Raw genomic sequence first — 23,392 nt, forward strand, 5'->3', positions numbered from 1 at the left:
GGCCAATGCTATACATGAATGGCGTGACAAAATTTGACTGCTCACTCGTGGCATGCGAGACGGTGCTCAGCTTGTGGGCCGTGACGATAACGAGGGAAGCGAAGGTGGATTTGAATAAACCGTTTACTCCTGGCCTAAAACGGAGTGTTGAGCAAAGAGAGGAATGCTTGTGTCGAAGAAGACCTACTCTTGGTGGTAAATGTCCACGATCATCGAGACAAACCGAAGAGAAACTTCAACTCATTGACACCTAGTCGGGAGATACTCTTGCCGAGCCCTTCATCTAACGCAGTACTAATGATATCGCGCTTCTGTTCCTGGAGCTTGCAGATCCTGTCTTCGACGGTTTCAGGCACGAGTATACGATGTACAAATACCTCGCGCTTTTGGGGCATACGATGAGCTCGATCGACTGCTTGATCTTCAATGAACGGGTTCCAGAAGGGGTCCAGGATAATAACGTGAGAAGCCTGGCTGAGATTGAGTCCAGCATTGCCCGCTTTGAGAGAGACGAGCATGATCTTCTCATCAGGTTTGTCCATGAAATCGTTAACGGCAGTGGCTCTATCATCGGGTTTCATGCTACCATCGTAACGCTGGTACTTAATATTCCGATCCTGGAGCGGGACTTCGAGGAGGTCAAGAAGTGAAGTGAACTGACTGAAAATTAAGGTCTTCTCAGCAGGGTCATTGCTCTCAATTTCGTTGAGGAGCTGGATGGTCTTGTTTATCTTCGCCGATGTCACCCAGTCCTTGCGAAGCCGGCGAAGATATTTCTTCTTCGCAGCCTTGTTGCGGAGGGACTCCTTCTTGAGTTGTGCAAGAGTTTTCTTTTCCTTGACACGTGATTTACCCTTGCCATTGACGTGCTTCGTCTCGTTCTCGTCACCGTTCTCATCTTTTAACCTTGGCGCCTGGTAGTCATCATCGGCATCGTCTGGAACGATGAATCCATTCAAATCATCACCGTCAGATTCATCCTCCTCAGAGTCAGAGTCAGGCTCCGGCTCAGACTCAGGGCGGTCGAGATTACCGTCTGGAAACTTTTCTGGACAGAAAACTTTGCAGAAATGCTCGTAATCGGTGATTCTACTCGGATGCAGAGAACCTCGACAGTGAGGGCATTTTGGCGCGCTACCTTCCTCACGGTCATCCTGAACCATGGTAGGATCAACAAGTTTCTGGAAACACTCGCCACAGGTGGTGTGACCACAAGGAAGAAATATTGTTGGATTTTGTGTTGCGTCGAGACAAATGGGGCAATCAAAACCTGGCGACTCTTTCAACCGGACAACTACGTCGTGCGTGAGCTTTCTAGCCCGACATAAGAGCTCGCTCTCGTCGATATGCTCAGTCGAAACTTGCACTCCCAAATCCTTGATAAGGTGGGGATGGCAGCAAGCCTGGCGGAGCCGTAAAAGGAGTAGGAGCACGTTCGCGTAGTTATTAATGACCGTTCCTGCTTTGAGATACTTATTGAACTGCAGCTGTGACTGGGTCTCAATGGCTTTGTACAGTTCATGTTCCTCATCGCTAAACTCCACTGGCGCAGGCACGACTTGTTTAGGTGGGATGTTGCAAATCGGTTCTCCGTCAAGGATTGTCTGCTTTGTGCGCCGAAGCATGATAGATTTGATAAGAGCATGGACACGCGTTACACCCTTTTCCCTCCGGTACTCCTGACCTGCTTTGATCTGTTGGGAGATGTCTGTGCGGAAACGGGCCCAGTCGTTGTACGGTTTGATGCTAAGGAATCGGATAAGTGGATAGAGTTCATCGATTGAGTTCATCATTGGGGTACCTTTTCAGCACACTCAGTTAGCACAGGCTTTGGACAGATGAAGGGATCCTTTTGTCCGCTCTTCGAAATTCAAGCAAGAGGATTACAGATCAGATATGCTCTTGGAATGCACCCTGGAACGGCGGAGGCGTTGTGCGGGGGCTATCCTTACCTGTCATGCAGAGCCGATATTTCGCTCGTAGGCGATTCGAGCCCTTGGATGTGAGTGTTCCCTTATTCTTGATACACTGTGCCTCATCTAGGATTACCTTTTGTGAGGCTGTCAGCTCCATGCGATAGAATGTGGTGTGGAATGAACCTACACGATACCAAAGGCACTCTGGCCCGACTAGGGACAGTCTCTCCTTAGCCTTGCGTTGAATGCCTGATTGCTGCTCAGTGAGATCTCTCAGTGACTCTTCCAATGACTCAATCCGCTTCTCCTCAGTCGAAAGACATCCAAAGGTGGTTAGAACAACGTCGTACTGGCGCAGGGTATTGAAATCCGCCTTCTTGCCGTTTTGGTGATAGATATAGACCTTGAGTCGATGATGGGAGTGAACATGCCGCTGAAGCTCCTTCTCCCATTGCCTCATCAGAGCAACGGGTGCAATGATTAGTGTCGTCTTACATATTGGATCGTCCGAAGGCCTAGACAAGATGAGTGCGAGAGCCTGAACCGTCTTTCCGAGCCCCATGTCGTCTGCGAGAATGCCGCCCTTCGCGGTCCCCTCCTCCATTTTCTTCAACCAAGCCAGACCGAGTTTCTGATGTTCCATGAGCTCGGAACACATAGCCTTTGGCGTCTTTTCGCGAAGCTCTTTCGGAACCTCCTCGTCAGGCTGTATGTTCTCAAGAAGCTTGGTGATGGCTTCTGGGTGTGCGCTAGGAGCAGTTCCCGAGAGATCCCTGCCAAATGGCTCCTGATCAAGATCGAATGGTGGTACCAGGCCTGCGTTTGGAGGATCGAAAGGGCGATGTGCTACAAATCTATTGCTGTTGGCAAGCTGAGCTCCTCGGTTCTGGACAGGATATTGGCTAGGATAGCCGACGCCCAGCTGAGAAGGCTGTATGAGGAAGGCAGCGAGGTCCTCTGGAGACATCCATTCTTGGTTGAATGCGTCAGCGGGCGTCGGGGGTTGGGTTCCGTTGTTCATCCTGAACGGCGGAGTGGAGCGGGAATTGCGGTCACGATAAGCAAACTCAAGTTCTGCAAACGGGTCTGTGGCAGGATGTGCGGCAGGATGGGTAGCCCGATGTGTAGCCCAAGGAGTGGGAGCAGAGGGACGGGGCATCGACGCTGGAGTGTGCCGAGCTGGTTCATCCTCGGATGAATCGCCATCTAGAGTCAGATCAATGAATTCGCGGTTGGAGGGAACATTCCCGGCTGGAGCGACGTTCTGAGGCTCAGACCCGATGACAGCTACAGGATTTGAAGGACGAGTAGGACGCGGCGTATTGAAGCTCGTTGGCCTATTGCTGAAATTTAGGGGGAAGTCAGAAGGGCGGAGATTCCTGTTTGGAAATGTGTCTAGTCGGTTGGAGTGTTGAGCTGCACCGCCAGTATTGTTGAGGCCATATGTGTGATTGCTCCCAAATTCTGGCTCGCCGGAGGAAAATGACGCTGGTGTTCCGGGGGTGAAAGTCGGGCTTGGGTTTTGACTGATACGCTTTGAATCGGGATAGTCAATATCGAAGTCGCCCAGGCTGCGTTTGCGAGAGAGTTCCGACGGGAATAGCAAGAAGTTGGTATAGACGGGGTCGTCGTCCATGGTGCCTCTTTCCCGACGCCCAAAAGAGCAGCCACGGTAATTGTTCTTGCAATGCAGCCAAGGATAGCGGGAGGGATCGAGGAAGGAAGTCAAAGGTGGGTATATGGATGCAGAGTGGGTTTCGCGCGGTTCGGGGAGGGGAAGGGGGGGTTATCAGGACAGCGTATGTTCGGGTGTGAGGTTTACTGTCTGGTTCGGAGAGGACGTCGCGGGGTACGTTCGACGTTCGGAGTATCTAGAAAAGTGAGAGTAGAGACCAGAAAGGAAGCTGAAATGTCGAAGGAAGGGCGCAAGTGAGGCAGAGGTGCGACCGCTCTCGGGGAAGGAGGCTGCCAGCACTGCGAGAGAAAGGCTCGCAGATAGCCTTGGAAGGCCTCGCAGGACGCGCAGGATCCTTTATAGCCGCAAAATCCACATAGCTGACAGGACGAGACGAGTGAAAATGAACGTTTGAAAGGTGAAAGTCTGGGATTCTGCAACAGCAGCGCAAATAGAGAGTGAAATGACCCCAGCGCAAAGTCAATGACGTCGAGCTGCTATGTTCCGGTGAAGGAGTGAGCTTATCAACTTCATGTCTTGAGGCTGGAATAACCCCTTCAACTACGACTTGCAAGCTGTTTCGCCGCGCCGCAAGGCTTTGCGTGCAGTCAGGCTGAACATGTTCTTTCGTGCGTCGTGCTGCATGCAAGAGCAAACGAAACTTCCAAGGTTGTTCGCGCTGGCATTGGCGTGTTCAGCGGCCGAACGTGACCTTGACGCGCCAATCAACATCGCCTCGCAGGCACAGGTCTCTCAACCATCTTATGAACCGTGGAACTTAGACAGCATATATCGTCGATTCATCCGCCTCATGTTTTTCGAAGCGGCCCTCCATGCAAGGGTAGTTTCGCACTTGCCAAATACATGCCTCTTCTAATTGTAGACCCTAAGTGTGCTTGGCCGTTACGAGGCTGTACACCCTCCTCGGCGCTCCCACTCGTCAGGAAGCATACCCACAGCCACCCTCACTTGTTGCCCTCAGCTGCAGGCAGTCTAAACGCATCTGAAACCCATCAAATCGCCATTCATGCATCGTAGTGCTACCTGACACCTCATCTGCCAAAAAGCGCCCCAGAAGAGATGTTCCCCAAAAGCCCACATTCTCATATTCTAACCCAAACAGCCGTGTCAAAGCGATCGAGGTGGGTTGGGGTAGTACGAAAAGCTCCAATCACAACCCAAAAATATGTCGCAAAACCTACGCGCGCACACGGTACTCCTCAGTCGATCCACAGAGGTGAGGCAGAAGCCATACTGAGTGACTGATGGCACCAGACATGCCAGTAGGCGGAGCCAAAAGGAAAAGCCAGGGGAAAAGAAAACAAAGACACCAAGATTCTCGGCCCATGCCTCCCACTCTCCATATGCAGCCCTCCGCTAAGGAAACCCCGTTGAGTGCATCCATTTCGTCAGAGAGAAAAACCACACAAACGCCTGGAAATGAGAATCTGATATGGTGGACCAACTATCTTTCTAGCTGCAAGAATTCAAGTCTTGAGGTGTGGCACCTTGGGGTATCCGCTAAAACACACCAGCCGGGGGCACAAATATCGGTGAACAGCTGCACATACGGGAACTCGCTGGGTATTATCTAACAAACTTGTTCTTCAACTACTGTGCGAACGAAGCAAAAGCTGCACACCTAGTTAGTATAGGTTCCGTTTGTATGTCGAAGGACAGAACGAAAAACGTACTCTCTCCACTGGATCGGATTGGTCGGCCGCTAGAAGCGAAGGGCTCTCTGCCGTGGTGCCTCGTTCGGTGAAGCCTCTCGCTTCCAGCTGCGGTCTCTGCGAAGGGTATTTGGACATACTCTTAGGGGTTAACGTGGGACTGTCTGGAGATAGCTGGATATCCGGTGTCTGTATATGTTCTATCGAATGCCGTTGCTCGTTTGCGTGGTCTGAAAGAATACCGCCTAAAGTAGCGCAGCGCAAAATAGTTTGAATAAGTTGATTTTGCCTGAGAGGTTTCGATAGGTAATCCTGACTCAGTGAGTAATTGTGATATATAGCGGTGAGCAGGTGCTAAAACATACATCCATTTGAGCCGCAAGACACTTCTCTCGGTCGCCGACCATAGCGTGCGCGGTCAATGCGATCACTGGTGTTGAAGGCTGACCACTCTCGCGCTCCCATTCGCGAATCTTTGCTGTAGCTTCGAATCCTCCCTATGAATCACGTCAGTCAAGTTTCGCCTACAATAGCTTTTGAAAGTAAACCTACCATAACAGGCATTTGAACGTCCATAAGAACGACATCATACCGCTTGTTCTTGATGTGCTCGAAAGCTTCCAGACCGTTGTTTGCCACGGTGACGGTGTGATTGTACTTCTGTAAAATTTTGACCGCGAGCTTCTGGTTGACTGCATTGTCTTCTGCGAGGAGGATATTGAAGGATCTAGAGTGGTCATTCACCAATGGTGCAGCGCGACCGTCTAGAGCAGGGATCAAAGCATTGCCCAAGTCAATCGGCAGGCAAGGTGTAGTCATATAGCTCGAAATACCGTCCTCAAGGGCGGACTTTAGACTGATACACACCCGCGGGGTGAGCATGACAAGTGGGATGTACTTAAACCGCTCTGCGATTCGGAGCTCCCTGGCTGTCTTATCGTTATCCACGATGACACAGTCGAAGGGCATTGTAGTTGCTGTCCGGTCACCCGAGACAGCTACTTTGTCGATGGAATTAACCACAATGGGCGCCAGATCAAGGGCCTTCAGATGGTCGACTACTTGCTCTCCGCATCCAGTATGACCCTGGTCAACAAATAGAACGGTATGTCTGCTGTAAGGCGCCAGTTGGGGTTGAATAGCGGTCAGATCTGGGTTCCCGAGACGCACTCTGCAGGTGAAGTAGAATATGCTGCCCTTTCCGTAATCGGACGTTACCCACATCTGTCCACCCATCAGAGTGACTAAGCGTTTCGAGATTGATAATCCCAGACCTGTGCCACCGAATTTTCTCGTTGTGGACCCATCGGCTTGCTGAAATGTATCAAAGATGAGGTTGAGCTTATCACCATGGATACCGATGCCAGTATCAGATACAGCGAATTGGTAGACATATTGGTCGGGTCCGCAATTCTGGTCTCGGGCCATCGATATTGCAACCTTGACTTCTCCGACCTCTGTGAATTTGATCGCATTCCCGACGAGATTTAGGATAATCTGTCGCAATCTGAAGGAATCCCCAACAACATAGTCTGGAATAGAGCAGTCGACATCATATGCTAGCGTCAACTTTCGCTCATTAGCTCTCAATGCTAGCGACTTGAGCGCATTGAAGATAGTTCCGCGGAGCGAGAAAGGGATTTCTTCCATGACCATGCGGTTGGCTTCAATCTTGCTGATATCGAGAATGTCATCGATAATGGTCAAAAGCTGCCCAGCTAGGTTGTGAACGATAGTCAGCATTTCTCGCTGCGCGTGGGTAAGATCCGTGTCCAAGGTGAGCTGGGTCATTCCGATAATCCCGTTCATGGGTGTCCGAATCTCATGAGACATGTTTGCCAAAAACTCGGATTTCGTCTTGTTTGCCAACTCGGCAGACTCTCTCGCTGCCGTGTTCCTCTGGATACTCTCTCTAAGACTTGAAACCATTTGATTAATCTTCCTCTTCAACTCGTCCATCTCGCCAGAGGCTTCAACCGTGATTTGGGTGAACTTGCCTTCCATGGCTGCATTGGTGATGTCTCCAAATGCTCGTACTTGAGAGGTTAAATTTTGAGCCATGGTGTTAACGTCGGTAGTTATCTCCTTCCAGCGACCATCAATGTCTTGAACGTCAGCCTGGCCTCCCATCTTTCCGTCCACGCCCACATCGCGAGCAACGCGCTTCACAGCTAGTGACCAATCGTCCAAACGGGTAACCATGTCGTTAATAGTGTCTTTGAGGAGCCGGATTTCTCCTTCGGCATCGACGTGTACTCTACGGCTCATATCGCCCTTGGCGATGGCTTGCGTGACTTCCGAGATACTTCGCACTTGGAGCGTGAGATTCTGGGCCATCGTGTTGACGTTGTCAGTTAAATCTTTCCATTTGCCCTCCACGTTATCCACTTGCGCCTGGCCGCCAAGGATACCATCAGTGCCGACCTCGCGAGCTACCTTGCTAACTTCTTGTGCAAATGTATTCAAACGGTCCACCATAGTGTTAATAGTAATTTTGAGGGACAGGATCTCCCCCTGGACTTCGGCTTTGACTTTCCGGCTAAGATCTCCTCTGGCGACTGCGGTTGTGACCTCGGCGATCTCACGCACTTGTGTTGTAAGGTTCATGGCCATGCCGTTCACGTTCTCGGTCAAGTCTTTCCACGTGCCTTCCACGCCGTGCACTGTAGCTTGCCCGCCAAGACGACCCTCGGATCCAACCTCCCTAGCGATCTTTGTGACTTCGTGTGCGAATTGTTGAAGTTGGTCCACCATCAAGTTGATCGTATTCTTAAGTTCGAGAATTTCGCCCTTGCATTCGGCCTCGACTTTCCGCGTGAGGTTTCCTTGTGCTACAGCTGTAGTCACCTGAGCGATGTCTCTGACCTGCGTAGTAAGGTTTTGTGCCATGGCGTTGACGTTGACTGTAAGTTCGTTCCACATGCCCTTGACTCCTGCGATCTCAGCCTGGCCACCCAGTTTCCCTTCAGTACCGACGTCCCTGGCTACTTTTGTGACTTCAGTAGCAAACGACCGTAGTTGCTCTACCATAGTATTTATAGTCTGCTGCAATTGCAAGATCTCACCTCGAGCAGGTCGTTCAATCTTCCTGCTCAAGTCACCGTGAGCTACTGCTGTAGTTACAGTTGCGATTTCTCGCACTTGCTCTGTGAGGTTCTTCGCCATGACATTAACTGCACGTTTGTTAGGGAAGGGCCGATAGAAGGATTCTGGAGACCAGTGACCTACCGCTGTCCGTCAATTCGGCCCAAATGCCGTCGACACCAGGGAGATTGGCCTGACCACCAAGTCTGCCCTCAGTGCCAACTTCTTTAGCTAGAAATGTGACTTGACTGGCAAATTCCTGTAACTGGTCAACCATCTTGTTGATGGTCCGCTTGAACGTTGTGATTTCAGGATCCATCTCCTTGGCATGAATAAGAACCTTTTTGCTGAGATCACCCATGGCGACGGCTGTCACAATGTTCCCAATCTCACGCAGCGCCTTCTGGAAAGCGAGGTTGGCCTGCTGGTGCTTGCCCAGCTCTCGTTTGAGAGCCCCAATGTCCTCAATGCCATGTCCAAAGGCGATGTCCTGATTCCGCAATTGTTTGTTCACTTCGGCACTGAGATTGTCGATGTGTTCGCGTTGATTCTTGATCTGATCAGCCTGCTTGTTGAGATGGTCGCGCAAGTAGTTCAGCTGCTCCTCAGTGAGCGCGGCCGTGGGCTGCTGGGCCTCTCCATTGTTGGATTCCTTTGCGGCCAACCAGTTGTTGACCCACGTTGCCCTCTGCTCCTTGTGCGAGCCTCGCCTCCCGGGTGCGCTGCCGTTGCGCGATATGGAGACGGCGGCGGGGCTATACATGAACGGGGAGCTGACGCCCGGCTCACCAGGAGTTATCGGGAGCGTGCGGTTGTCGACGACGTTCGCCTTGGATTCGAGATACTGTATGCGGGCAGCAAGCGCGGCCAGCTCTCGCTCGAGGCTGGCCTTGTCTGGGGAGTCAGACCCAGGAAGGATGATGGCGTTTGCTTTGGCGCCATTTGCAGCGATTTGGCCGCTGAACGAGGCGTCCAGAGCTGGGTCGTGCTGCTTCGCGAGATTCGACAGAAAGTCTGCGAGGGCCGCGTTTGTCTCGGCGGAGGACATCGCTATTGCGAAAGATGGCCGGCGTACACTAGATGCGCATTGGGGACGCAAAGCGAGCAGCCTTGGATGGGGTGGCGGGCGGACAGCAGCAGAACCAAGGGGGGCAGGGTGACTAGACAGCGAGCACGAGTGAAGTACCGCGAGGTGTCTGAAGGCCGCCCTAGAGCGAGGAGTGTTACCCCCTCGGCCGACTCGGAGGGAGGACTGAAGGCGGGCACCTGCAACGTTAGAATGATGGATCAAGATCTCAGAGGACTTGGGCGGTGGCAGGGGTCACGAGAAGGAAGTTGCAATGAAGGCTTCACGAGGCAGACGCCGGCGATGTGGTAGAGAAGGAGTGAATAATGGCGATGGGAGCAATAACGGCCTTGCTAAGCCGTTCGGGTTCCAAAAGCAGGGTTGGCGGCGGATCTCTATTTGACAAAGAGGGACTCATCCCCAGTCCCTCGTCCTCGAGGTAGTGACCATTGCGCTTCCGAGCTTCCAATTTAGCGAGCACACCCTGAACAACCACGCACCCCATCCCGCCCGCGCTGCGAGCTTTCGAGGCTAGCCTACCGTCCGTCTCGCCTACCCAAGATTCCGCTGCACTTGGGGGTGCGACAGGGCGACACTTAGTAGCAAGCTGCTAATAAAGCGATCCCCTTTGGCATTGCGCGACCCGTGAGGCAATTTGGCGTTGGCGGGCTTGGGCGATGACATCATTTCTGGCCCGTGTCATCAACAGGATCAAAATTGACGGCACACAGAGGGTGAGCGAATCCAACGACCTTACGATTGCTGCCTTCTCTGGGGTGTCTTCACCGTGTGACCCCTTTTAGCAGCTGCTGCAGCTACAGCATGCCGGACAGGATTGGCTTCCGCTGTCGACTGCTCGGCACGATCGCGGAACGGCCAGGAGGAGCTTTAGGAGACGGCTTCTTTGACTCCAATAGCACTGCATCCTGGCCCGGGCTCACACTACATCATTTTCGCGCACTTATTGTGGAACATTGGCAGGGCGCATTTGATCTTCGTTTAACCTCTTACCAGAATCCGGGAGAACTTTAACAGGATTGCGGTTTCTGTGTTGAAATACTCCTGCTATGCTCCATGGTATGGATGGCACACACTTCCTGGCATGTATTAAGTCCTGATCCCTATGATATTGCTGCCGACACCACCGCTAGCCCCTTACTTTGCCTCAGAGACTATCTCGTGGCGGATCGGCATTCTGGCTGCGCGTTTATTTGCTGAGATACTCCGTCGTTGTGTGAGCTGTGAAGACAATTGGTGCTGATCTTCACTCAATGCGGCTGGACCATTCCGCCTCCAGGGGGGGCCGTGAAGCGGGGGGCGACATTCATTCTCGGGCACGCTCTGCTGCGCAACCCCTCTAGAAGCCAGCGCCTCAATTACGGTTGTTCACACAGCATTCATTCATTTTGAGTACTAAACGTATGTAGAACGGCCCTATCTGATCGTCGCCGTCATGTTGTTGGGGATTTTATCTCTGTCTCATGTTCTCTCCCTAAGAGCCGTCTCAGAACGGCTGCAGTGGCATTTAGAAATTCGATGTAGGGAGGTAGGCTAGCGATGGCGCTGCAAGAGACAGTGTGAAGGGTTCAGCCCCCTTCAGCAGACTATGACCTTAAGCCTGTTCGGTAACACTGGCCCTATCAATCTCCACAAGAAATCTCCCGACTCAGCGAAATTCGCGGTGCAGACTCTGCAGAGTCGCACAAGCGAGCCTTGGACAGTCCATCCCTGCCTTGCGCAGACGTGCGTTCAGTGCAACGTGACAGCCCCGGGCTATATCATCGTATCTTCTTCGCGTGAGCCACGAGATTCTCGATAACGGACTCGAATGCTTCCTTGTCCCCCAGTGCACTCTCCATGCGCTTCTGCCAGTACTCAAAAACTTCTTTTGCACGCTCTTTTAGTTCGGCGAGGCGCTTCACATGAAATCGCAGCTCCTCATCAGTGAAGTTGCTGAGCGCTGCTTCCGTTGTAGAACACAGCATTGTAGTCGAGCTGATGTCGAGTTGCGGCGGGGGCGGGGGCCCTTTACGTCTCCTCTCTGACTTCGAAGCCGACGAGTCTATCGATGCTGATGATGCATTTCCCTTCCTCACCCGCGCAAGAGCACCATTGCGCTCATCTGCTGATGGCCTCGGCGATTTCTCTCCCGGTACGTGTATAGAAGGCAGAATAAGTTTTTTCTGTTTGGAGGCCGGCAGGATTTCGTCAAGATCGACCGGTACACCGAGAGATACGAGAAAAAGTCGCCGTATCCGAGACCGGACCCAGTTCGGAGGTTGTAGAGGCGGTGGGGCGACAAGCTGAGACCATAATGACAGACTTCGATCGGACAAGAATATAGACCGGGCGGCCGCTTGATTTGCCGTAGAAATGCTGGGTATCTCTTTTATGGAGGGGTACATTTCGTCAATGTATGGTTGCGTTGCACGAACCACGTCTTCAAACGAAGTGAGCTCCTTGAAATCCAGGACCGGCTGCGCAATGCACGGGTCAGTCCATACATGTCACAGCAAAACACATGCCTAAGAGTAGAATTGATGTGATTGAATAATTCCGACTTACAGGACCTAGGGAGGGGACAGGTACAAAAGGATGATCCCGGGGTTTCTCAAATGTAGTTTCTGCTTGATCCTCGCCGTGTTGAAACCCATCATCAAAGTCCCCAAAATCATCTCCCTCGCCGCCCTCTTCGAAATCGTCAAAGTCATCGCCTAATTCGCCGTCATCCTCCACTCCACCGTCACTGAGTGCATTGTCTTTTCGATCGTGTGACTCAGCAGCAGAGGTACCTGGTTCGTCCGAATGGTCGCTTTCGCAATCGTTTATTTGGGGGGATCTGTTCATCGAGGCAGTTGGCGATCCTTGTTCCGTCAATGGGACGTAGGAAGCAGGGAAGAAAAAAATCGCCTTACATACCTTCAGTCTTTCTCTCTGGAGGCTGGGGCACCTTGACAATCACATCGGGGATAGCATCTGCAGCACGAACCTTGTGCGCATGTGTGCCAGGGACATCCCCATAGCTGGGCGTATCCGGGTCTATTTTCTCAACAACAGTCCTGGGCACGGGAGAACCGCCAGGTGTATACGGCCGATCCTGCAAACTAACTCTCGAAGCACTGCGGCTTCTAGAGCCATCCGGAACGACTTCTACCTCATCGGGAACTGCATCTTGCATTCTCTTGTTATATGCGTCTGTGCCAGGCACTTCGCCGTAGGCGGGCTCGTCGTCTACTCTTTCCACACGGGTGATTGGAATGGGAGAGGTGGCATTGGAGCGCTCTGCCTGACCTGGGAGCGCGTTGCGGCCTTCCGAGGCATCAGAAAAGTGCTCGTCGCTGGAAGAGGATTCTATATGCAGGCTGTTAGGCAGGGCTATATGGCAAATGAGGGGGGTGGTCGAACCTAGGTCGTGTGCACCGGGATCCTCAAGCTCGACACTCTTGCGAGGCGGAGGTAGTTTGTCAGACATGGCGGAGAGGGAGAGGGTAGGGTTGATAGGAGCTAATGTAAGTTATTCTTGATCTGATATCTTGGGCAAGTTGTGGAGAGCACGAATGAGGTTAGATGCAAGGGAAGGTTGAGATGTTCGTAGCAATGCAATAGAGGTACAAATAAACCACGGGGGGTCAGGCGGGAGGAAGTGCCCGTGTATAGGTATGAGTTGTCACCTCAAAACGCAGGCACGACTGCGAAACATTGGCGGTGGGGATCGAGGTCGGTCTGGAAGGAGCTACGGAGGGGTCGGTAAAACCTTTTACCGAGGGGGGCTTGGCGCGCTTCGATTTGGAGCTACCAACGACGCGCCAGTGAAAGTCATCGCTGCGAGCACTTCCTCGTGCGCATTGGCTGCATCACCTCCTCTGCCTCGTAAGCTCTGGCTGTAGCTCGTCTCGTGAAGACGTGACGACACCACCGCACTAACATTCCCCTTGCCCATCTTTCCTACGGGTATGCGTCCTCCCCAAACAATAACCCTCATCTGCACAGAAAGACTGACAACAGTCAAGGAGACCCATACACCCACTCGCACAATGTCGTTCGCTTTTGGAACAGGCTCTACGCCTAACAAGCTTCTCTTTGGTGCTGCCAATACCTCTGGAGGCTCCACACCCTCTCTCTTCGGAAGCACGACAAACAATGCAAATGCAGGCTCCAACACCCCGGCCTCTTCGAACAGCTTCATCGGTGGAAATTCTGGCTCATCCACCCTCTTCAGTGGTGGCTCATCCTCAAATACTCCAGCTGCGAGCAAGCCAAGTCTCTTCGGCGCGATTCAACCAACCTCGGGAGCAACGCAGCCAAGCTCAGGCACCTTCCCCTTTGGCAATAATGGAGCAACTAGCGGGACCACCTCAAATGCTGTGAAATCGCCTCTCTTTGAGACCGCTGGAGGTGCAGCGCCCGCTAGCTCTACTCCAACAATATCCTTCAGCGGAGCTCCGAGTATGTAGAACCCCACCTCTTCCCAAACTTGATCTTCTTTAGACAGGCACTAGGAGGTTAACTATAGAATTCCAGCGTCTACTCCTAATACCAACAAGACCTTCTCGCTCCCCTCGACAACGCCGGCTGGTCCTCCTCCTGGCAACAGTCTGTTTGGCAATCAAGCTAACCAGACAGGCGCAGGCTCACAGCCATTATCTCTGTTTGCATCGAAACCGGCAACTACATCTGCTTCATACTCGCCAGGTCTCTTCGCACCTGCAAGCTCTAGCTCCGCACCTGCGAAGCCGTTAGGAAGTACCCCAACTAGTCAAGATTCTTTTAACTTTGCCAGTAAGAATGCTTCCACAGATGCAAATAAGAACACTGGCACTCCAGCTGGTAGCTCAAATCTATTTGGGGGGCCTAGTAGTAATGTTTCTGGGACCTTGACCCAGAATGCAGGAAATACGGCTGGCGGTTCAAATCTTTTCGGAGTGAACGCTAACCAGGGTGGCCCTTCGCAACAATCGAATACGTCCACTTCTTCAACCCTGTTTGGTGGAGCTAATCAGTCTGGGGCCCCTAGCACCCAAGGGACTCAGGCAACACCAAAGCCATCTTTGTTCAATGTTAGTGGTACAGCACCTGCGCTCTCTACACCATTCAGTTTGGGATCAACTCCAGCAGCCACCCAACCAGGTCTGGCTAAACAAGTCACCACCTCTGCCACAACCCCAGCAAATCCTCCAGCATCCACAGGGGCTCCGCCAAGCAATATGTTTAGTGGGCTTAGTGCCAGCAACAGTGCAAGCGGAGGCGGAAGCGCTGGCAATCTCTTCAATCTAGGCAAGCCCAATGGACCTACGCAAGGCTCAATAGCTGCAACCTCTAGCGCACCTCCTATTACTTCTGCTGGAGCCACTCCTACTCTTTTCCCAGGCCTCGGAAACAACACGACAACAAGCTCTGCTCCAGCGTCCACGAATACTGCAGCCCCATCCATGTTCTCCGGATTAGGAAGCAAAACAACAACCACATCCGTGCAGCCTTCTACCTCAACTACAACCACAGCACCTGCTGCTGCTGCAGCTAGAGGAACAAGTGGTAATGGCACCGCAAACCCACCCCCTGCCACCAGCGGCCCTACTGGAGGCGACGCAACTAAAACCACAACCACCGGGCTTGGTAGTTCAACCGCCGGGCCCACGCCTTCCACCCAATCCCGCCTCAAGAACAAATCCATGGACGAAATCATAACGCGCTGGGCAGCAGACCTTTCCAAATACCAAAAAGAGTTTCAGACACAAGCCGACCAAGTCGCGCTATGGGACCGCGCCATTGTCGAAAATTCAGACAAAGTCACAAAACTCTATTCCAAGACTTTCCAAGCTGAACGCGATGCTGCGGAAGTAGAAAAGCAACTACGACTGATGGAGGAAAACCAGCAAGAGCTAGAAGCTTATTTAGACAAATATGAGAAGGAAGTCGAGGGCATGATGCAGAACCATGGAATGAGTGGAAGCGGGCGTTCGGATGGTCTGAGAGGCCCAGATCAGGAGCGCGAGAGGACGTATGTTGGCTTTCTATTGAGCTCCAAAGTTGAGAAAAACAATTCTGATCCTGATTCTGACCCGTTTACTAGGTACAAGCTTGCCGAGAAATTGCAAGATCGGCTTAATGAGCTAAACAAGGATCTCACAGAGATGATTGAGGAGATTAATAGCACGAGTCAGACGCTCAGTAAGACGGGCAAGCCGGATGATCCTGTAAGTATTTACACACACACACCTCCCATTCCCTTGCTTTTTACCCGCAGGCTCTACCTTTGAAGAAGAATATATGCTAAGGTAAATAGTTAACGAAAGTCGTCCGCGTCCTCAATGGCCAGCTCGCTCAACTCCAACTCATTGACTCCGGCGCTTCACAGCTGCAAGACAAGATCAAGGCCACCCAGAAGGAGAGCCACCGTGTTGGAGCTAATGGTTGGAATGGTCTTGGCACAGATCCGACTGAAGACTTCTATCGGAGCTTTAGGGGTGGAAGGGGTGAGCGGTTTGGAGGAGTCTCGTGAAGGAAGTCCTAAGGGGACAGCTTGGGGAATGAGACGTCATGGATTTGAGGAGGATTGTAGTCTTCATGGAAGAATAGGCAAAACCACCTCGGGCGACGATTGGCTAGCCTCCTGCTAAACTGCCGAGGTCGGGCATGTAAGATATGCAGGATGAAGATGGTGATATGTGCTGCATGGCAGGTAGAGCATGCTGCGAGTAGTCTATTGAGATGCATACATGGAGTTGGTCTGATTTCAATAGTACGTGGTATTCATGCATCATGCAATATCCTGAAGCCTCAGGATCCTAAGATCATGTCGAGAGATGGGGTACAAGTCCACCGGATACTGAATAACCAGATAAATTTTGGCCTACGCCGGTTGAATGGGTACATGGCGGCTGCACTTGTGAGGTAATTATGCTATGATGGGATGCGCGGAGCAAAGCATCATTTGCGTGAAGCGGGAAGAATCGGGTGCTGAGCAAACGTACATTGAACGCTCAGCTAATTCAAGATTTGAGAGTGCTTGGTCAGATTGTACAAAGTCAGACTACAAAGCCAGTACTCGCATGCCAAAAATGATTCATGTGTCGTGAAAGACATTGTCTTTGTGTTGCCGAAACCATAGCTATCCACCCGTCGTAATCCGTCCGTCCGTGGATGCAAATTCTTCACAGTCTGGTGCGGAAATGTTTAGTGCTGTTCGCCTCCCGCCTCCTTGGTAACCTCGTCGCTGTGTACAAGTCAGTGCTTCTGTGTCTGCGACGATGCGAGAGACGGGAGGTCCGACATGTGCTTCTCTAGCTCCTCGATGTGCTTCTTTTGTTCCTGGAGCTTGGCTTTGATGGCTCGCAGCCTGTTTCTATGTCAGTGTATGTGCGTAAATATGACTTGACAGAAGGTACAGCTTGGAATCGAGGGTTGGGGAGTTTAGATGCTGGGATGGTGGGGTTCGTTGACGTACTTGGCCTTCTCTTCCTGCCGGATGTACATCTCCTCGGCTGCGGTTTCGCGCTTGGTGAAGGCATCACTAACCATTCAATTAGCTTTTTCGGTGGCCTAGATAGGGCTGTAGAGTGAATGCATACCCGCCGCGCTCACCAGACGGCCTGGAGAAGCCTGATCCAGTGTCCCCACTACCCATAAGTCTCGCAGAAGTGCTGAGCAGGCGTCGCGACGCGAGAGGTCGGGCGGTCTTAATGATAGTTGATCGGAGCATTGTTGTATTGCGGAAGGAATTGGAAGTCTAGGGGAAATGGGCGGGGTTTTATAGGACGGGGACGGGGAGGTGGAGTGATGGGCTTTGTGAAGTTTGAATGTGAGATGAGGTTCGGGACGGCCGTGCGTCATTCGACGCGGGCAGCCACACGTGATAAGCATATCTCGAAATGCGCCGGAGGTGAGCCGATTCAAGAGTGGAGATTCGGAAATGCTACGAGGAGATCCAGGGAAAGCCTTCCCTGAGGTTCACGGGGAGGTCAAAGTGGGCTTGGGGATGTATCATGGTCACCACCACCTGAGCAGCGAACCGCAGTTCATGCCATTGTCTCAGACAGCGATGCAGGACACTCTCCCGCAATCTAGATAGAGGCTGCGGTTTCAGATCATTGACTTGGCATCATGTTAAGCATTTGCATTGTAGAGCGCAGCAATGGTAGGCGACGCTAGCTCTGAGGTCCAAATAGAGTCTGCCGCCTCAGCGACCCAGCCGGGCCGGAGCCAACTGTCGGCTTGCTACCAGCCGATGCCGAACAGAATAAACAATCATTATTCCCTCTCGAGCAATCATGGTCGACGCCGGGTGAAGGAGCTGGGGTGTGCGAGAAAGAGGCTCACCCGTTCTGGGCTGTGAAAGGCGAGGCGGCAGGCTTGATCGACTGCTGTCTTGGCGGCGGACTGTCGACACCATCCAACCCTTCCCACTCGAACCTTCAAACCTCCCCACTCACCTCTTCCATTTCCAAGCATACCGCCTTTATATAAGAGACCGACGCCCTCTCGTGCCGATAACAAGACACGAACCACTGCCACTTCTCCTACCCACTCCTGCTGCACTCTCCCGCACAATTTCTTCTTCGTAAGTACCGCTGCTCTTTCGTCATCTCCCTCGACGCCCAATCCGCCCGCCCCAATTTGCTCCCTCGGCGGACCTCGACAGTCGTCCGGCGACACCATCAACGCACCACCGCCGTCGAAGCAGCCTGTCCCCCTCCCCCCCTCCCCCCTGCGCCCCCACTGCGCCATCCACCAGATTCAATCGTCCCGGGGCTGCCTGAGCGTCTCAGGGTGACTTGCTGCAACCCACCGCCCCTTCTTGCGCCTGCGCTACCTCCCCCCCTCCACGGCCTGCTTGTCCGCGCAAATAGACGGCACTCTATCGCTCGTCCCGTCCAACGGGCCTCGCAGTCAACAGCCCCACGCCGAGTCACGGCAGCCGAACCGCGCTTTCCCACAATCAACCAGCGCGCAATTCACTGAGCGCCGGGCACAACCGAGGGGCATCAAACAATCACTTATCGCTTTATCGCAGCTTCCGTGCGCGGGCCATCTGTTCGTTACGCTAATAATTGGAAACATTAGATTCTCACTTCACAATGGGCTACGAAGACTCCGTCTACCTGGCCAAACTGGCTGAGCAGGCCGAGCGTTATGAGGGTATGTGCATCGCTAATGTCCCGTAAACCCGTCGAGCTAATTCTCCATCCCAGAGATGGTCGAGAACATGAAGGCCGTTGCCTCTGCAGACCAGGAGCTCTCCGTCGAGGAGCGGAATCTCCTGTCCGTCGCGTACAAGAACGTCATCGGTGCTCGCCGCGCTTCCTGGAGAATCGTCACTTCTATCGAGCAGAAGGAGGAGTCCAAGGGCAACGAGACTCAAGTCGCTCTCATCAAGGAATACCGCCAGAAGATCGAGGCCGAACTCGCTAAGATCTGCGAGGACATTCTAGAGTGCTTGGATGGACACCTGATTCCCTCCGCCGAGAGCGGCGAGTCCAAAGTCTTCTACCACAAGATGTGAGACATATCCCACCTTCAAACTCCATGACCGCGGGCAATAGCTGACCATTTTGCGCGATACAGGAAGGGCGACTACCACCGCTACTTGGCCGAGTTCGCCGTGGGAGACAAGCGCAAGACATCGGCCGATAAGTCCCTCGAGGCTTACAAGGCCGCCACCGAGGTTGCTACGACTAGTTTGGCCCCCACACACCCAATCCGCCTTGGTCTTGCCCTCAACTTCTCCGTTTTCTACTACGAGATCCTCAACTCGCCAGACCAGGCCTGCCAACTTGCCAAGCAGGCGTTCGACGATGCGATTGCTGGTATGTAACATCACCTAAGGAGAATATCAAAGGCTAACACATGTGCAGAGTTGGATACCCTTTCTGAGGAGAGCTACAAGGACTCCACTCTTATCATGCAGCTCCTGAGGGACAACCTCGTAAGTTGCATTTTTGTAACCCTCTTCTGCTTGAGCAAAGATGATAACAAGATTCTTCTTAGACACTCTGGACGAGTTCCGACGCGGAGCCTGCTGCCGAGCCCGCCGCCGAGCCTGCACCTACTGAAACTAAGGAGGCTGAGGCTCCTGCCGCCGCCGAGGAGGCAAAAGCTTAGATTCCTAATCCTATCAGGTGGTAAAAGTGAAAGGGGGTTTCATGGTTTCGGTGCATTTGGGATGGGCAACGACACGTTTGCTTCATTGTTCAACGGACCTCAGGAAAGGGTTTTTAGGTTGCTAGGGGTTATGCTCCATTAGACTTCCTTAAATTCTCAACCTGTCAAACATCTTATCTATCCTCGATACGATTGCCCGAAATTCTCTTCCCTTTTAATACACTCAACCCCACACGCAAACACACACAAACAAATCACAAATCACAAAGCACAATGGATCTTGTATGTGCCTTTGTTGCGTCGGTTCATAGCTCTTGGTTTGATGGGAGCGGTACCCGTAGCTTGGCTCCTTTTTACTTGAAGCATGGCTTGACGAGTCTTATGATTATCATACGATTCGATCTCTCTCTGGGCTTTTTTGGTGGTGTTCGTTTTATTCTTTCTTTTTCTTCTTCACCACGGCTCCCCTTCGCCTGCTCACAGCACACGAGGTTTCGGGCCTTTCGATAGGTCAAGACTCAATGCCCAGCACAAAAATATACAAGATTTCAGAAGCTCGCGAGAGCTGAAAAATAGGTCTTAGAGTTGCTCTTAGCCTTGTTTGGAAAAAAAAAAAAAGAAAAAAAAAGGGAAGAAAGAAATCTGAAAGTAAAGTAGGTGAAAGTCGATCTTCACATTTCTTCGGCGTGGTTGTCTTCACTGCCACTAATTTCTCAAACATTATCTTCCTTAATTTCGCGATTATCACCCAGGCCATACGAATCAAGGACTCTTGACTATCGTAAGAATTGACACACAATCAATATTGCATTCGGATTCTACACTTCAGATAACAGGTAGTTAAACGGACCTCGTGAATTTTCGGGGAAGAAGCGGAGAACGTGTGAAGTGAATTAGTGGTGTCTCTTCATCTGATAAATATTTCCAATTTCTCTACAGTTGCTTGAAGTGTCATATCTACCTTTTAGTGTCCTCTCTCCTTCTGCAACATACAAGGCACCTTCCTCTTACTAACTACCTACCATCGCGCTCTATGACCTCGAGACTCTTCAGCCGCAGCCGCCGATGAGCCAAGATTGCGACTGGTAAGTAAATGTTCCCACCTACCACTCTGGAGCGCATGACTCTTGGCTGCTTTATCATCTAAACGGAGCTGAAGTCAGGCCCACATCTAGCCCCTTGATCTCAGTGATTGCATCCAGTGCCGTTCACTTCTCACCAGTCTCGATAATGTTCGCCTTCGCATCTACCTTGAGCTTCATCTTCCCTTTCCTTTCCTTCCTTTCCTTTCCTTTCTATAAGGCGACCTCCAATTCTCTATCTTTACACTGCAGCTACACCTACAGCAAGCATTGGTTCAACATTTTCCAAAGCCGACCAAAATCCTATCGCGGATGCGAAATCACTAAGGTACGGATCCATATTGTGTTTGCCATTGCTGTGAATCCCGGCTATCATGTTCCGAGTTTCGCCTCCTTGATTGCCTGCGGAAATCCTAGTCATGATATTCAAAGAGACCTTGGTGGTTAACGCAGTACCCTACGTGACGACGGCGAACTCCGTAACGACGTGGGCTATTGGGGACAAAATCTATTCTACCCCATCTTCAGCCTCTGAGTGTTTGCAAGTAGGCCCATGCTGAAGATGAGCCAGTCTACCTGTCCCAGAACTACTTCGCTCTGCCGGTTCATTATGATACCTATCTACCCTTTATAGATTCGAGCAAGAATTCCTTCGACAGCTGATCTCTGAGCGAACGCTATGTCTTCTCCGCAGCTAGGCTGTCTCACGTTAAGAACACCATCATTAGAGTTGGTCAGGGACTTTCCCAAATCTAGACTAGAGCACACAACGAATGGCGGTGGGATAACGTGATGATCAACTACGCTCCCTTCGAAGAGCTTGATCCGGCCGAACGATTCGAGAAGGCTCGCCGCACTCAGCTTAGTACGGTCGCAGACAAGTAAATGGCAACGGAAGCTCAACCAACCCTTCCTCTTCCAAAGAAAATGGACTACGTCAAGGTCAGTTTCACAACCGCTTTCTATCCGCTCAGCGACTTTCGACCAACGAACTGTTTTCGGGCCGAGTGGCTGGAAGTTCTGCGACCTCAAGCACAGTAGGGACTAGTATATGATCGGGAGAAGAAGCAGGCGGTTTTACGGAGGGTTAAGCGGAGACCGATTTCGACGGGAAAGCTCGCATCGAAAAGCGTATTCTGGAATTAGCCGATTTTTATAAGCCCAGGGAGTAATGGATTCCGGGGGACGAGGTGGAGGATTTGAGCCGAGTCTGCGTACAAAGGCCTGTTGACGAGGAAGAATAATACTGAAGCCTCTCCCCCCACCCGGTTCTTCTTCCTCCACTAGCTACTCCCCAGCTCTCACTTTTCTTCTTCGACCCAAAAGCATTACTTCAGGACCCAATCCGGAACATTGCTCCCTCGGCGTCTCTCTGGAACCTTTTCATACACGGAGTAAAGGCCAAGGGGATGGCTTATTTCTAGTTCACTGGCGGCACGACCTTTTCGAGACTGTTAAGCAATTTATCCTAGCATATACAAGGGAGGGGCTTTTCGTGATTCACAGCTCCCAAAGGATTCCTTTCATGTTGTGCAATTCTGTAAAAGGAGTATCGGCTTCGGATTTGGAACCTTGGCATCATCTTTCATGATAGGAATAAGGCTCAGCAGGGCTTCAGTTCAAAGATGGATGGTGAATTTAGTGCCCGATGAATTCCAGCCTAACATTTCATATTGCGTCCTAGTACAACACTTATTTCTCACATGAGCAAACAGACTCATCCGCTTCGGCCCATCCTAACCATTTTCAAGCTAATTAGCCAGTAGTGGTATATACAAAAGAAATTCAACCAGCTAAATAGCCCTAAGCCTGCCAAAGCCTCTTCGCGGCTTCAGTGATTCCAACGTCATTGGTCTCGAATGAATAGAGAGCAACGCCAAGGGCGACAGTGCCAATGCGTAGGGCCCACATGGCGACCATGCGGGAGATGGGAAGGCGCTTCTTGGGGATGTAGTCGATGATGCATGACCTGGATGTTTATTAGTATTTCTGGAGCGTTGATTGGTGGCGGGGTAACGTGGGGTATGGAAGCTGCGGGACAGGAGGGCATATGAAGGAGACATACTCAAAGCCAATGTGGGAGTGGATAACAAGAAGAGCACAGAGAGTGGCATCCATGACTGGGTTAAGGGAACCCGAAGCGAAGGGGACAATAGTCAGGGGGATCAGGCCGACGGAGACAAGTCTATACCATGCCGTTAGTTGTGGGAGTCAATTGAACGAACCAGCTTCGACAATGCTAATTGGAGCATCCAAGTGCAAGAAAAGACAGGTGTAGCTATAGACATACCTCTCAAAAGTCCAGTGATAGGCGCCATGGACAGGCTCTGGGTTGGGGACGGGGACGGGATCGTTCAGCGTTCCGTGGATCTTCTGCGGTAGGGGAGGAATAATCTGCTGGCGCTGGGTAACATGAAAGGCGGCAATTCTTGTCGACTTTGGGATTGTAGGGTGTACGAACTGCGGGCGGAGCTGGTGGATTAATGGCGAGGATCGCTTGATACCGGAGCGCGCGAAGGACGAGAGCATGCGTTGTGAGGCGGCGGGGTTCTGGCAGGCTGACCTGAGAAGGCCGGGACGCATGATGGATGCCATTGCAGCTGCTTCAGGCTACGCAACGGAGGGCGCAGTGGAGAGGAGGAGTGGGTGAGGTGGTGAGTGAGGTGGTGAGGTTGGAGGGACGGATGCATGAGGCTCGCATGACAATCCCGAGGTGAAATCGTGATGCATCTGATTGGCCACCTACATCGGCTGCCGAGATGTTCCGACGCAGATTTGGACCTCACCACTTCGACCAT

The 23,392-nt window shown here is 52.0% G+C and overlaps 8 protein-coding genes across 8 annotated transcripts; 2 read left to right on the top strand and 6 right to left on the bottom strand.

Moving 5' to 3' along the window:
- Positions 1-209: 209 nt before the first annotated feature.
- Positions 210-3,075, bottom strand: BDR25DRAFT_224278 (uncharacterized protein; the record flags this gene model as incomplete). Its single annotated transcript, XM_033685137.1, has 3 exons — positions 210-1,801; positions 1,953-2,049; positions 2,104-3,075. 3 exons carry the CDS (start codon positions 3,073-3,075, stop codon positions 210-212), a joined length of 2,661 nt encoding a protein of 886 aa, XP_033547925.1.
- Positions 3,076-5,192: 2,117 nt separating this feature from the next.
- BDR25DRAFT_30318 (uncharacterized protein) lies at positions 5,193-9,532 on the bottom strand. The gene is made up of 5 exons (XM_033689955.1): positions 8,493-9,532; positions 5,817-8,437; positions 5,630-5,761; positions 5,286-5,576; positions 5,193-5,225 (listed from the first exon to the last, which is right to left on the bottom strand). Exons 1-5 carry the CDS (start codon positions 9,394-9,396, stop codon positions 5,199-5,201), a joined length of 3,975 nt encoding a protein of 1,324 aa, XP_033547926.1. The 5' UTR covers positions 9,397-9,532; the 3' UTR covers positions 5,193-5,198.
- A 1,660-nt stretch (positions 9,533-11,192) lies between these two features.
- On the bottom strand, positions 11,193-12,886 carry BDR25DRAFT_325362 (uncharacterized protein; the record flags this gene model as incomplete). Its single annotated transcript, XM_033692210.1, has 4 exons — positions 11,193-11,891; positions 11,980-12,253; positions 12,330-12,765; positions 12,820-12,886. 4 exons carry the CDS (start codon positions 12,884-12,886, stop codon positions 11,193-11,195), a joined length of 1,476 nt encoding a protein of 491 aa, XP_033547927.1.
- Positions 12,887-13,448: 562 nt separating this feature from the next.
- On the top strand, positions 13,449-15,913 carry BDR25DRAFT_325363 (uncharacterized protein; the record flags this gene model as incomplete). The annotated part of the gene is made up of 10 exons (XM_033692211.1): positions 13,449-13,778; positions 14,052-14,193; positions 14,239-14,271; positions 14,305-14,400; positions 14,437-14,541; positions 14,581-14,620; positions 14,654-15,251; positions 15,288-15,378; positions 15,442-15,608; positions 15,698-15,913. 10 exons carry the CDS (start codon positions 13,449-13,451, stop codon positions 15,911-15,913), a joined length of 1,818 nt encoding a protein of 605 aa, XP_033547928.1.
- A 725-nt stretch (positions 15,914-16,638) lies between these two features.
- BDR25DRAFT_224391 (uncharacterized protein) lies at positions 16,639-17,113 on the bottom strand (the record flags this gene model as incomplete). The annotated part of the gene is made up of 3 exons (XM_033685141.1): positions 16,639-16,750; positions 16,859-16,924; positions 16,983-17,113. The coding sequence occupies 3 exons, from the start codon at positions 17,111-17,113 to the stop codon at positions 16,639-16,641; spliced, it is 309 nt and encodes a 102-aa protein (XP_033547929.1).
- A 1,375-nt stretch (positions 17,114-18,488) lies between these two features.
- Positions 18,489-19,512, top strand: BDR25DRAFT_314244 (putative 14-3-3 family protein ArtA; the record flags this gene model as incomplete). Its single annotated transcript, XM_033691440.1, has 5 exons — positions 18,489-18,549; positions 18,603-18,909; positions 18,976-19,217; positions 19,266-19,336; positions 19,399-19,512. The coding sequence occupies 5 exons, from the start codon at positions 18,489-18,491 to the stop codon at positions 19,510-19,512; spliced, it is 795 nt and encodes a 264-aa protein (XP_033547930.1).
- A 173-nt stretch (positions 19,513-19,685) lies between these two features.
- BDR25DRAFT_354999 (uncharacterized protein) lies at positions 19,686-21,717 on the bottom strand (the record flags this gene model as incomplete). Its single annotated transcript, XM_033695392.1, has 13 exons — positions 19,686-19,734; positions 19,778-19,960; positions 19,994-20,090; positions 20,188-20,288; positions 20,363-20,423; positions 20,551-20,623; positions 20,662-20,696; positions 20,732-20,807; positions 20,857-21,051; positions 21,112-21,220; positions 21,252-21,271; positions 21,303-21,638; positions 21,694-21,717. 13 exons carry the CDS (start codon positions 21,715-21,717, stop codon positions 19,686-19,688), a joined length of 1,359 nt encoding a protein of 452 aa, XP_033547931.1.
- A 497-nt stretch (positions 21,718-22,214) lies between these two features.
- BDR25DRAFT_334200 (CybS-domain-containing protein) lies at positions 22,215-23,272 on the bottom strand. The gene is made up of 3 exons (XM_033692911.1): positions 22,885-23,272; positions 22,660-22,779; positions 22,215-22,563 (listed from the first exon to the last, which is right to left on the bottom strand). The coding sequence occupies exons 1-3, from the start codon at positions 23,187-23,189 to the stop codon at positions 22,398-22,400; spliced, it is 591 nt and encodes a 196-aa protein (XP_033547932.1). The 5' UTR covers positions 23,190-23,272; the 3' UTR covers positions 22,215-22,397.
- Between the last annotated feature and the right edge of the window lie 120 nt (positions 23,273-23,392).

Source organism: Lindgomyces ingoldianus, assembly GCF_010093535.1.
Source record: "Lindgomyces ingoldianus strain ATCC 200398 unplaced genomic scaffold BDR25scaffold_15, whole genome shotgun sequence".
In the NCBI taxonomy this organism is placed as follows: Eukaryota; Fungi; Ascomycota; class Dothideomycetes; order Pleosporales; family Lindgomycetaceae; genus Lindgomyces; species Lindgomyces ingoldianus.